The sequence below is a fragment of the Notolepis coatsorum genome (assembly GCF_963971535.1).
Source record: "Notolepis coatsorum genome assembly, chromosome: 2".
In the NCBI taxonomy this organism is placed as follows: Eukaryota; Metazoa; Chordata; class Actinopteri; order Aulopiformes; family Paralepididae; genus Notolepis; species Notolepis coatsorum.
The window spans coordinates 59,450,711-59,464,955 of NC_140166.1; the positions used below are offsets into that span (position 1 = coordinate 59,450,711).

At 46.0% G+C, this 14,245-nt stretch overlaps 1 protein-coding gene across 1 annotated transcript in view; it reads right to left on the reverse strand.

Annotated features, from left to right (window-relative positions):
* Window positions 1-316: 316 nt before the first annotated feature.
* slc5a7a (solute carrier family 5 member 7a) overlaps window positions 317-14,245 on the reverse strand; it is a gene marked incomplete at its 5' end in the record, with an annotated part of 14,808 nt that continues 879 nt past the window's right edge. Inside the window, 7 exons of the mRNA XM_084307694.1 lie at window positions 317-2,728; window positions 4,333-4,550; window positions 5,948-6,101; window positions 8,019-8,162; window positions 12,518-12,666; window positions 13,343-13,498; window positions 13,973-14,086. Coding sequence (XP_084163820.1) covers window positions 2,042-2,728; window positions 4,333-4,550; window positions 5,948-6,101; window positions 8,019-8,162; window positions 12,518-12,666; window positions 13,343-13,498; window positions 13,973-14,086 — 1,622 coding nt within the window. The 3' untranslated portion in view covers window positions 317-2,041. The remainder of the gene's footprint in view (window positions 2,729-4,332; window positions 4,551-5,947; window positions 6,102-8,018; window positions 8,163-12,517; window positions 12,667-13,342; window positions 13,499-13,972; window positions 14,087-14,245) is intronic.

Below are 14,245 nucleotides of genomic sequence, written 5' to 3' on the forward strand. Positions count from 1 at the left end.
CGACGTATATAGAATTAACTTCCCCGTCAATAGAATAGAGGCCCTGAATTCACAGAGGTCACAAAGGTCCTCGGGGTTCCGCAAGCACAAATTCAAGCAAATATATATATAGTGATATGATATATCAAACCATAATTATCTTCTCTATGATGAAATCAGTTAGCAAAAGAAAAGGTAGAATCACGAGGAACACCCCTGTACCTTGACACCAATATAAGATACATATGACTATGAAATAATATAATTGATTCAATTGTATTTATTTTCTTATCTTTTATGACATCAAAAATAAATAATGTTCAATCAGCCTCTTTCCATCTATCTTATAGGAATCATTTCCGAAAACATAATTAGTACTTTTTTTCTTCTTCTTCTTCTTCCATATGTATACAAACACACCACAGAGAAAATAAACTTTACATTGTTACATTGTACAAACAAATCAAATTGGAACCTGCCCGTGAAGATTTTGCCGCACCAGTTACTGTTTCACGTTGTAAATCACAAACAAAACAGACACAGACCGCTACAGATGTACACTTGATGACACTAGATTGTGTGTGGAGGTTACATTCATATTCAAGTCTCTTGTTCGCTGCAGCGAGAGACAGACTTTCAAAATCACAGCCAAAGCGCAGTGAACATTAGACGAACACCTTCTTGTCAGCTTCATTAAGGCAATCGATTACAAGAGGACTCTAAACACTTTGCAGTCTGATTCACTTTATATTGATTCTCAGTGTGAAATACAAATGTGCCTCTATGCCTGATATCAAATTAATAGAACACTAGCTAGAGTGGCTTTTACTAGTGCTTCGAGTCAACTACCATCACTACTACTACTGTATATTTTCTACTCAGTATGGCGTGGTACATGGAGGATTGCTTTTTCTTTTTAACATCTCAGATAAGATATGGTCTAGTCACTACGTTCACAGTCATATTGTGTTCATCACTTAGAATTAGTACTATACTGTACATGTGGATGAAACACAGAAAAGTGCCATGTCACAAAACATATCAAACAAACAGGTATTTATATACTGTATATATATATATAATAAGTCTCAACAGTTATTATGCCCGATCTTTTTCATCTCATATGCCACAGTAAATTAATCAACTGCATTTTTCTGTCCTATCCTACAGCCAATTAATGTTGCCCTAAAATATGATTTAGATGAACATATTTTTACACTTAACATTCAATAAAAAAAAACATTAAAAACATAAAATATCTCGTCTTTCTATATTTGCCTTTTTCTTTATATTGAACTCTTCTATATGCACCAGACTACATTTGTTATTTTAATTTGATACATTTTTTATGTATTTTTCATTTTGATCACATTTGAAATGTGATCTCTATCAGATCTCACTGGTGGTGGTTGTTGTCCTACAGTATGTGCTAATGCTATTGCTTTATCGAAGTGACAAAATATAACCTTTCAAAGTAACACCAGTGTTGTAGGTCAGTTCCACATACTTACCTGGCATCCGTTCCCCATCCCACGTCATGACGGTGGAGGATGTATTGTCCCCTGATCAAAGACACTGCACCAACCAACCAATCTCTCGAATATATATATCCTCTTCACCGCCGGATGTCCATTATCTCCGGTCATCTCCAATGTAATCATTCGCCCGCCGTTCGCGAGGGGAAAACACAGAGAAACCAGAGCAACATTTGTCTATGAAAGCACTTTTCTTTCATCATGTCTTTGATCTGATCCAGGAAGATGGATACGCATCCGTTTGTGTGTAAGTGTGTGTACGTGTGTGTGTGTGTGTGTTTCATTTGCTGTATCGCAGCATAGTTCACAGTCTTTACAGTCAGCGAGCTACTACAGCAGTTTGGCACAGTATGTATCCTGACATGTGACCCACGTCTGCGGTCACCAGATTGGTTGAGGGATTATGTTACAAATGTTAGTCCCAAGGGACGGCGTTTTCACCGCTAATCTTTTGCGAGTGTCTGATGATACAACTAGTCCTCCGCTAGTCATCCGCTAGAGTTCCTCCCCCCCTCCGGTCCTGCCTGTCACTCATCGCCGTGGCGGGAGGAGTCGGGGCTAGACTCCTCCTCCTCCTCCTCGTCCACCGTCTCCGCCTGCAGCGTGTCGCGGCGCGTGAAGGCGGCCGCCAGGCTCACGCTGAGGCGCGGCTTGACGGACGTTAGCTCCGACAGGCCGATGTTGTTGCCGCCGGCGGGCCGGGTCACCAGCGTGGTCTTGTCCATGATGTCGTCGCTGTGCTTGGACATCACGGCGTCCAGGAAGTCGTACTTGGCCGACAGCTTGCCGCTCTCGAACAGGTACTTGGCCAGGTAGGAGAAGGCCACGTTGCCCAGGAAGGACGCCAGCATGGACACCGTCTTGAAGGGGAACTTCTGGATGACCACGTCCTCCAGCGCGCCGGTGTCATGGTGCGCCCGCTGCTCCGTCACCCACCAGGGGTAGTAGATGAAGGGGGGCATGCCGAGGTAGGGCTCGCCGCCGCCGATGCGCAGCACCAGGCCGAAGACGTAGGCGGCCACGGAGCCGTAGGTGTTGGTGCCCGGGACGAAGAGCACGCTGAGCAGCTGGGGGAAGATGATGACGTACACCAGGTCGGAGCTCAGGTACCACAGACCGTACACCGTGCCCGTCACCAGCGCCATCACCGTGGCCAGGCCGCCGAACACGAAGATGGTGATGCGCATCACCCACACGATCTCACGGTCCGAGGCCTGCGGGGGGGACGGAGGGGGGTAGAGAGATGGGGTCGTGACGTATACTGTACAGAACACACATCGTCAAGCAGACACAGAAAACAGGCACAGTGGCACTGAAAGAGGATTTCACCCGTCTAATGAACACACTAGACTAGACAAATATCAAGATGTATCCATCAGTGGACCAATTGCATGCTTTTGCAGAGGACAAGAAGCCTTCAGTCGACTCCTTCAGACATTAAGCACCCCCCACCCCACAGCCCAAATGGAACGATAAAAAAAATATATATATATATATATATTTTTTTTTTTTTTTTTTTAAGTCCACCAATAGTCGACTAACGGCAAATTTTGGCCAATCCTAGTCGACCATCCAAATCCTTAGTCGGGGACAGCCCTAATATAATGTGTGATATATACTGTACAGAACACACATCGTCAAGCAGACACACATGTGACCCAGCGGTAAGAGACTCATGTCTGGAAGTGAGATCGCAAGAATATTTATGATTTTTTTTATTATTTCTTTTTAACATTATCACAGTTTGAGTGTTTAAGAACATATTTACTGTAACAGCTATCAGTTATAGTACCTCTAAATAGTAAACACCTTTGTATAAAAAAGGCAGTTTGTGACACCTAGCACCTGACTGCCAAGGTGTTAAAAATGCAGCCAAACTTTGGATTTTCTCCGTTTTTCAGGAGACTTGAGGTTTAACTGGTAGATTCAAATAAGCATATCTTCTTCAGATATTTTCCGATTTTCAATTCATGTATGACTCATCATTTAAAAGCTTACACTAACGGCGCACATACCAGCGAGGCTAACTGCCTAAGAAAACGGGCACAGAGGCACTGAAAGAGGATTTCACACACTGACTCGAAATATCAAGATGTATCCATCAGTGGACCAATTGCATGCTTTCGCAGGAGGACAAGAAGCCTTCAGTCGACTCCTTCAGACATTAAGCACCCCCCACAGCCCAAATGGAATGATCCCCCCAAAAGATATATATTTTTAAAATTATTATTCTTTTATTTTTTTATCCACTTTTTCCTCCTCTTTTTAAATTTTTTTTATTTAATTTTTTTCATCCCAATTTCGCCGTGCCAATTCTCCCCTCCCCTGTCTTGAACGTTGCTCGCATATGCCCCCCACTGGCCGGTTGTAGGGAGGATAGAAGCCTTGCATCACGTGTCCCCTCCGGTACACGAGGAGGCAGCCTGTCACATCTTTTCACCTGCCAGCGCGGACTCTCATTGGCGAGGTGTAACGTGTGGGAGGCTCACACTACCCCCACCATTTCCTGTCTCTGCTGTGCAGGCGTCCCCCAACCGACCTGTAGGAGTCGCTGTCCACAACGTCCAGATTACCACCCATCGACTTCCCACCCGCTAACTCTGCCAATTGAGTCAGTATGACGTCTGGAGGCAACGCCGACAGCCGGATTATTTTTATTTATTTATTTATATATAATATTTTTTTATTATTATTATTATTATTATTATTATTATTATTATTATTATTATTATTATTATTATTATTATTATTATTATTATTATTATTATTATTATTATTACACGCACACACACACACACACACACACACGAGCACTGACCGACTGTCGGAAGGCAAGCTTGTAGATGTTCCTGGCAAACATGGAGCTCGCCGATAGGATGGATGAATCGGCGGATGACATCACGGCGGCGGACACCGCCCCCAGGCCGAAGAAGGAGACGAAGGGCGGGCACAGGTGCTGGAGCACGATGGGCAGGATCATGTCGGCCTGGTCCCGCTCTTTGGGACTCACGGCGCCGTAGCTCGTCTGGTTCCAGTCTGGTACCGAGTACAAATCACCATCAGAACCAGAACCAGAGAAGTCTTGCACATTACAAGGAATCTGTCTCGGGTCACTTGGTGCATCGACATTATAATGAATTAACAGACAATATCAACAGTCAATAGAATTAAAGTAGTACTTTAATAAAAAATTAAGTAGAATAAAATTAAATGAACTAAATTAGAATAGAAATAGAAATATAGGACAGGGCTGTACAATTGTGCAGGTGTGATGAATTGAAAATGGGGGACCCTGATGTAAACAAGACGGAAGTCTTTCTCTGGTCTGCATCGCCTTAACAATTGTGTGTATTGAGCCGTACTGTATTGTACCCATTCTGCAATCTGTTAAATAAAGGGTTCAATCAATCAATCAATCAATCAATCAATCGGGATTGTTGTAGACTACTACATTTGAATAAGAATACAGTGGAATAGAATTTATAACAGAGCTGTGCAATTGTGCAGGATTGTGCAAAGAATATGAACGTTTGATTCACATACAAATGCAATCCAATCACATCCAATGCACCCATACAGGAACCCTCGGCCCCCCCCCCAGAAAAGGAACATAATCAACACAAATTCTGGGAGGACAACTAGACGGAGAACTTCATCAACGGCCTTCCGGGGAATGAAATGTTAGGAACACTGACATGTTGAATCAACACTCATCAAAAACATATAACCAGGGCGTGGGCCGACGGAGTTAGTGTGTATTCAGTGTGTGTTAGTGTGTGTGTGTTAGTGTGTATTCATCACGCTAGGACTTTGATACCTAAAAAATCTGGAGATCAAACCTCTAATTTGGTCCCTTGCTTCCCTCTAATGCAATATTTACTCAGAGCCACCGCGGTTATCAAACCCACTGCTGCTCCATAATGGATGAGGCCAACCAGCTGCTATTTACCAGTCATCAGATCTAAGGGCAACACACGCGCACACACACACACACACACACACACACACACACACACACACACACACACACACACACACACACACACACACACACACACTGAGGTACCCCAAAACAAGCACACAAACAAATACACACGCGTATGAGGAAACATGTATATAAACTCACACACACTGTCACGTACGTGGGTTGTTCATTGTCATTATTGCCATATTGGTAACACCATGTAAACATCAGGTTAGTTACTAACCTACTAACCGTTAGTATATGTTATTTGTATTTTGTGTGTGTCACCTTCTAAACCCTGTTTCATGTACAGCCCGCTCCAGGTATATTTATTTGGTCATCAGACCTTTGTACCATGACACACACCCACGTGAGCTACCCCCCCCCCCCCCCCCCCCCCCCTCACACACACACACACACACTAGACACACACACACGGCATGTTTCCGTATATTTTTTTTGTTCCAACCTGTGGAGGCTCCGATGGCTCCTATCAGGACGGAGGGGATGGCCATGATGAGACACCCGAAGGCGGCCATGAAGGACAGGACCTGCGCGTAGGTGGCCGAGGACGCGGACAGCACGCGCTGGAAGTACACCTGCCAGGGGATCCCGCCCAGCATCTAGAGACGACATCACAGACAGGAGCCGGGTCACATGACAGCCGACAAGGGGTCACATGACACCGCAGCAGAACCAGAAGGAATATAGCACAGCCGACAAGAGGTCACATGACCCCTACTAGGCATTTTCAATAAATGTATCCTCGTCACTCGGTCGAGCTCCAGCTCTGTCACTCAATGACTTTTCCTAAAAGTATCAGTTTTATCTGGCACGGTTTCTGAAATTTCAAAATGACTTCAGGAAAATGTAATTAGAACGTTATTTCAGCTATTTCTGCTGAGCGGCCACCTCCCTCCCTCCTTGACCCTCCCTCCCTTTCACTCTCTCCCTCCCTTTCTCTCTCTCCCCTCCCTCCTTCTCCCTCCCTCTCTCTCCCTCTCTCTTTCTCCCTCTCTTTCCCTCTCTCTATACCTCCCTCTCCCTCCTCACTTCCTCTCCCTCCCTTCCTCTCTCCCTCTCTCTCTCCCTCCCTCCCTCCCTTTCTCCATCTCCCTCCCTCCCTCCCTCCCTCCCTCCCTCCCTCCCTCCCTCCCTCCCTCCCTCCCTCCCTCCCTCCCTCCCTCCCTCCCTCCCTCCCTCCCTCCCTATCTCCTTCTCCCTCCCTCCCTCCCTCCCTCCCTCCCTCCCTTCTCTCCCTCCCATCTCCATTCTAAAGGCTGTCGGGTCATCTGACCCGTTCCCGGCGGGAATTAGTGTCATTTTCTCCATGGCTGTGCTCGTGTTAAATAGATGTTAAAAAAACACACAGGATTAAAAAAAAAAATGGGGCCACAACAACCATCACATGCATTGCGTTGTTTGAGGAATGATCACACAATAAAGTCAGAGACTTATTCCCATTGTGGTCCTCGTCTGTCACAGCGATAGTCGGCAAGGTGCAGAAAACACATTCAAACTAAACGTCATTCTAATAATACAAAATAAACTGCTTCAGTTTAAAATTGTCGGGCGACTAGGCAACCATCCCTTCACTGCTCTTTTAAAATGCCTAATTGTGACATGTTGGAAGAAGGGGAAGGTAGTTCGATAAGCTTGGCAGGAGAAGATGGCCGCCAAGATGGCTGCCGAGGACAGGTGTGCTTTGCTCCACACACCTACCTTCCTGCTCAACGTTTTAACACAGATTTGATCCGTTTTTGCTGGTGTTTTTCGACATCAAGGAAGTACTTGGATAAAGGATAAAGGTGCATTTATGTTCTATTAGCTCGGCGTTGCTAATAATTTTTTTTAATCATTTTTATAAACTGGTCAACACTGGTCAACACAGCTTTATTTACGGCTTTGGATGCCTGATGCTGTGATCACAGTGCAGGCGCATCAGGCAGCTAAAGCCGTTTTGAGCAGTTTATAAAAACGATTTAAAATGTTTATTAGCAACGCCGAGCTTTCAAACCCTAGCATTTGTCCGTCCGAAACTCTCGTGCAACTGTGCCAATGCCAATTCCCCCCTCCCCTTCCTGGCCGTTGCTCGCATGTGCCCCCCACTGGTCGGTCTAGGGAGCCCTGAAGTCTAGCAGATGCTTCCTCCGAGACATAGGAGACAGCCAGCCACTTCTTTTCACCTGACAGCGCGGACTCTCATTGGTGAGGTGTAACGTGTGGGAGGTCACACTACCCTCACCATCTCCCTCCCTCGCTGTGCAGGCGCCCTGACCGACCTGTAGGAGTCGCTGTTTTACAACGACCAGATTACCACCACCCATCGACTTCCCTCCCGCTGACTCTGCCAAATTGAGTCAGTATGACGGCCGGCCCGAGCCGGAGGCAACGCCGACAGCCGGATTCGATACCGGTGTCTCTCGCGTTGGTGACGAGCGCAATGTCCGCTGCGCCACCCAGCCACCCGTGTGCTTGTCCCTCTTAAACGAATAAAACAAATACGATACAGACGTGTTGGACGTGCCGCTCTCTCTCACCAGGAGACAGAAGTTGTCGATCCAGACCCAGGTGTCCTCCCGGTTGATGCTGCCCTTCCAGGGCGCCTGGTGGACCGCCTGCACCGCCGTGAGGGTGATGTCAGACACCGCCGGGTTCTTCAGGGCGAAGGGGACACTGATCCACTGGGAGCCGGGCAGACAGAGACACAGTTATATACATTTACATTTACATTTAGTCATTTAGCTGAACGCTTTTATCCAAAGCGACTTACAAGTTCTGTACGACAAGTCATCAGGAAGGGCACAACTCTATCAGCTGAGTAACAATGTTCATCAAAGTGTTGAGTGCTAACAGTGTAGGTTAGTTTATTAAGTGCATGACAGTAAGGTTAGTTAGGGTTAGATTTATTATTATTATTTGTTTTTCATTTCAGATAATGGTTGAAGAAGTGCGTCTTTAGTCGACGGCGAAAGATTGGACGGGTTTCGGCTGTCCTAACTGGGGTGGGTAGTTCATTCCACCATTGTGGGGCAAGGACTGAGAATAGGCGGCTTCTCTTTGATGACCCTCCCGGAGCTCGGATAGGAGTAGGTCTGAGGCGGCCAGAAGATGCAGAGCGTAGGGGTCTTGAGGGTGTGTAGTTAGTAGATGTAGAGTGTAGGGGTCTTGAGGGTGTGTAGTTAGAAGATGCAGAGCGTAGGGGTCTTGAGGGTGTGTAGTTAGAAGATGTAGAGCGTAGGGGTCTTGAGGGTGTGTAGTTAGAAGATGCAGAGCGTAGGGGTCTTGAGGGTGTGTAGTTAGAAGATGTAGAGCGTAGGGGTCTTGAGGGTGTGTAGTTAGAAGATGCAGAGCGTAGGGGTCTTGAGGGTGTGTAGTTAGAAGATGCAGAGCGTAGGGGTCTTGAGGGTGTGTAGTTAGAAGATGCAGAGTGTAGCGGTCTTGAAGGTGTGTAGTTAGAAGATGCAGAGCGTAGGGGTCTTGAGGGTGTGTAGTTAGAAGATGCAGAGCGTAGGGGTCTTGAGGGTGTGTAGTTAGAAGATGCAGAGCGTAGGGGTCTTGAGGGTGTGTAGTTAGAAGATGCAGAGCGTAGGGGTCTTGAGGGTGTGTAGTTAGAAGATGCAGAGCGTAGGGGTCTTGAGGGTGTGTAGTTAGAGACCATTGACCGGAGGTATCTATAGGCTTAACCCTTTCACTACCACACTACATAAGGTTAACCCTTTCACTACCACACTACAGAAGATTAACCCTTTCACTACCACACTACAGAAGGTTAACCCTTTCACTACCACACTACATAAGATTAACCCTTTCACAACACACTACAGAAGGTTAACCCTTTCACTACCACACTACATAAGATTAACCCTGGTAGTGAAAGGTTAACCTTCTGTAGTGTGGTAGTGAAAGGGTTAATGTTACATGTAGGATAACTCAGCGTCTCAACCCTATCACTGCGTTGGCTGGAGGAAGGTTTTTCTCTGCTATGTTTGTTTCTATGTGTGTACAGGTCTGAGGTCTCGGAGAGAACCATAAGGAATCTATCTATATCGGTGCCCATCACATAGTTCACCGTTTAAGCTTTTCTGAAAACACTGGTTATGACCAAATATACAATACTGATTTTGAGTGTTTTTGTACATAAGAAAATGTATTTAAAAAAAAAAATGCTTCTGCTTACATTAAAACAACATAATTCTACACTTGAGAATGAATGAATGGATGAATCATTGCATAACCAATGTGTAATATTAGCCACCCTTGGGCTGCACAGACTCAATGGCTGCCATACACTGGCACCAGGCGCACAACACACACACACAATGTATGAAAGGGGGCGACAGTGGCTCAGGAGGTAGAGCAGTCGTCTGGTAATCCGGAGGTTCCCGGTTCGATTCCCGCTCCTCCCGGGCAGCGTGTCCAAGTGTCCTTGAGCAAGACACTTAACCCCTAACTGCTCCCGATGAGCAGGTCGGCACCTTGCATGGTCGCCTCTGCCGAGTGAATGGGTAAAATGTTAGGAACAAAAATGTAAAGTGTTTTGGATAAAAACTAGGGATGCTCGATATTGGCTTTTTTACCGATACCGATATACCGATATTGTCTAACTCTTAATTTCCGATACCGATATCAACCGATACCGATAAATGCAGAATAATTTCAGGTAATTAACATTACATATCTCTTGTTGTGGAATTAACACAACATTATGCATACTTTTGACAATAAATAAAATCAGAATTTGTTCTTACTTGCTTGCCTGGGTAAATAAAGGTTATAGAAATGTTAAAAAAATAATAATAATAATAATAATAATAATAATAATAATAAAAGAAAAATTGAGAACCGATACCGATATTTTCCGATATCACATTTCAATGCCGATATCGGCCGATAATATCGGTAGGCCGATAATATCGGACATCCCTAATAAAAACTGCTATATAAATGCACCATTTACCATTTAAAGGCTCGGGAGACAGGGGTTGATATCAGATCGTTAAGGGGAGGGATGATTAGGTGGCCATGATGTCAGAAACCTAATTGAGAATTTGACCAGGGAACCCCCTCCAATCTTTGCTATATTAAACGACTTGGTTTCTTTAACAACCAAATTCGGTCGGTTTAATGTCTCAGCCAAAGGACGGCACTCGCAACTGTAGTACTGGGGACATTGTTACTGCCAAGCCCAGAGGACAGGGCGCTCTGACAGCAGTCTGGCCCGGTGTTTAAACACCTTCCCATCATGAACCCGGAGCCCTACCCATGTTGTCACGCTGCCAGGCTTGTTATGTGTCTAAAGAAAAAGGATTTGTCTGAAAAATAACACCAACAAAATGAATGGAACCCAGACCCACATGCAACAGGAAGTGAGTTTGGTAGATTAGTCTGCACAATAATACCCTGCGCAATCAGTTAGGTTACATTACAACGTTTAATTTGAAAATGTGGGTCCGCGATATGTTTGAAAACCACTGCTCTAACGCAACGTTCAACACCGCACATGGACTAGTATTATTTCTGGCCGCTAAGGTGCTGAAGAAAGAACGAAAAAAAAGAAAATAATCCTCCCAGTGGCAGCCATTTTAGTCCAAAATGGCTGCCGTGTGATTATGTTCAATGACTACCTAAAAAGTGAAACACCAATTGATTATGTCCAGTCTGCGTCTTTTTACACGCCCTAGTTGGTGTCACTATTGAATGCTGTCTGCCATCATCATGTCCTGTTTCAACACACTTGACTGTAAGAATTTCCTCTTGAGTTGACCTTGACGCTGCCAGGCTGCAATGCCAGACCTCGTCATAATGTCCACCTAAATAGTTGTATATGAAGCTAAACCCTTACCATAACCCTAAGCTTAACCTCACGCCCCACCCTAACCTAAAGTAGAGATGGAAAAAAGTACTATGACAAATGATTTTTGCTGTGACAACCAACTAGGGTGTGGGGGGGGAAATGCTTCCAGGCTGGGCCTGGTTAAATGGCAAATGGCTGCATTTCTATAGCAGCTTTTATCCAAAGCGCTTTACAATGTTGTTCCTCACATTTGACCCGTTCACTCACACATTCACACACCGACGGCGGAGGCGACCACGCAAGGTGCCAACCTGCTCATCAGGAGCAGTTAGGGGTTAAGTGTCTTGCTCAAGGACACTTTTGACATGCTGCCGCGGGAGGAGCGGGAATCGAACCGGGAACCTCCGGATTACCAGACCACACACACACACACACACAGAGGGAAGCTCGCTCCATGGAGTAGCCTAATAATTGATCTGCTTAATGAATACATATAGAATATAATTACAATTGCCAAAAACACAACTCACAACTCACAACCTGCTCATCTGGAGCAATCAGGGGTTAAGTGTCTTGCTCAAGGACACATGGATACACACACACACACACACACACACACACACACACACACACACACACACACACACACACACGTGAAAGCTCGTCATAGACTAAGTTTCTTCTCCTCCCCCCTCTCTCTCTCCCTCCCCCTCTCTCTCCCTCCCCCTATCTCTCTCCATCTCTCTATCTCCCTCCCTCCCCCTCTCTCTCCCTTCCCCTATCTCTCTCTATCTATCAAACTCTCTCTCCCCCCCTCTCTCTCCCTCCCCCCTCCTCTCTCTCTCCCCCCTCTCTCTCTCCCCCCCCTCTCTCTCTCCTCTCTCCCCCCCTCTCTCTCCCTCCCCCCTCCTCTCTCTCCCCCCCTCTCTCTCTCTCCCCCCCCCCTCTCTCTCTCTCTCTCCCCCCCTCTCTCTCTCTCCATCCCCCTCGCTCTCTCTCCATCTCTCCCCCCCTCTCTCTCCCGCCCTCTCTCTCTCCCCCCCTCTCTCTCTCTCCCCCCTCCCTCTATCTCTCTCTCTCTCCCCCCTCTCTCTATATCTATCTCCCCCCCCCCTCTCCCCCCCTCTCTCTCTATCTCCCCTCAGTACTCTAGTCTAAACTATAGGGTTGGTTGCTTCAATAATGTACCCGAGGAGAACGAGCAGTGTGGTTGTATAATAAGTGGGTACAGTTTTGACGCACCAGGCCTATGAAGATGCAGAACAGCTGCACCACGTCAGTGTAGGCCACGGAGTACAGGCCGCCCACCAGCGTGTAGAAGATGGCGATGAGCGCAGAGAGCACCACGGACATCTTGATGTTGATGTCGATGATGACGCTCAGAGTAGCACCTGGGAGGTGAAGAACACACACACGGACAACTTTGTAGACATGGATGAGTATACATACACACACACCGTCACACACACACACACACACACACACACACACATGTGAAAGCTCGTCATAGACTAAGTTTCTTCCCCTCAGACGCCAGGCTGATCAATGCCTCAGGACCCCCCCACCTCCCCCCCTCCGCCCCCAAGTGACACTGGCACAATAATATCAATGACACTGGCAAGAATTCTCCACTGGGACTGACCTGGAACTCTGCACTTGACACTTTATACACTTTATATGTGTCTTGTTGTTGTCTTGTTGTTATGTGAAAAAAAATGCATACACTGTATCGCCGTGACAATTACCAATGTGGTGACACATAATGGCTTAATGAAGGAATCTGAATCTGAATCTGACCCATTTAATTGACTGATGACGGCTGAACTCGAACATGGCTTGAACATTGTACATGTGTATATACTGAACACTGTCTACGTACGTGACTTCTATTTTTACTTCTATTTTTACATGCTATACTATTTTATTTTATTTTATACTTATCTTTTGTCTAGCACAGTCTCTGGAGCGTAACAGAAAGAAGCATTTTGTATAAAAGTATTCTGTACTTCTGTATGACAACTATTAAAGAAACTTGAAACTTGAACTTGAAACTATTGACTCACGTACCCAGGGCAGACAAGATGGCGGCGGACCAGAAGATCTCGCCCATGAGCGCGGGGATGAAGAGCAGGCCGCCCATGCGCTTCCCGTACAGCTGCTGGAAGGGGTCCAGCATGGTGACGTAGCCGCGCGAGCGCATGGGCTTGGCGAAGAACAGACCACCTGCATGCGCGCGCGGCGCGAGGGAGGGAGGGAGGGAGGGAGGGAGGGAGGGAGGGAGGGAGGGAGGACAAGAATTACGCACGGCTGAGGTTTAACCGCGAGTGCAGCGCCGCGCGCGTCACTCAAACCCAACCTCCTCCCATGTACAGTTTCTTCCCCCTCAAATGTATACTGTCTTTTTAGACTCTTTTTTGTATCACAAACAGTACTGTATTTGTAAATCTGGTATGTCATAAATGTCTAGATGTAGCAGTACTGTCTATCTGTATGTCATTGTCATATATGTTATGATGAATTGAAAATGGGGGACCCTGATGTAAACAAGACGAAAGTCTTTCTCTGGTCTGCATCCCCTTAACAAGTGTGTGTATTGAGCTGTACTGTACTGTACCCATTCTGCAATCTGTTAATAACATTTTCAACCAATCAATCAATCAACCAATCAATCAATTCAATCAAATCAATCAAACTCACCCACGACCAGACTGAGTGCGTATCCAAACGGAGCCTGTGCCCACGCCAAGCCGAACCCAGGCAGGTACACGTACTCCGCGGTGCCGTTGATGTAGCCTCCTCCCACCCAGGTCGCTGAAATCATAAATAATAATATAATATAATAATAATAATAAATTTGAACGAGTTAAATATAATCCTATATGTTTACGAATAAGATAACCTGTATATAGACATATCCCTATACCTCTGCATCCTTGCATTCTTTCATTTGTAAAAAAAAAGCTTGCATTT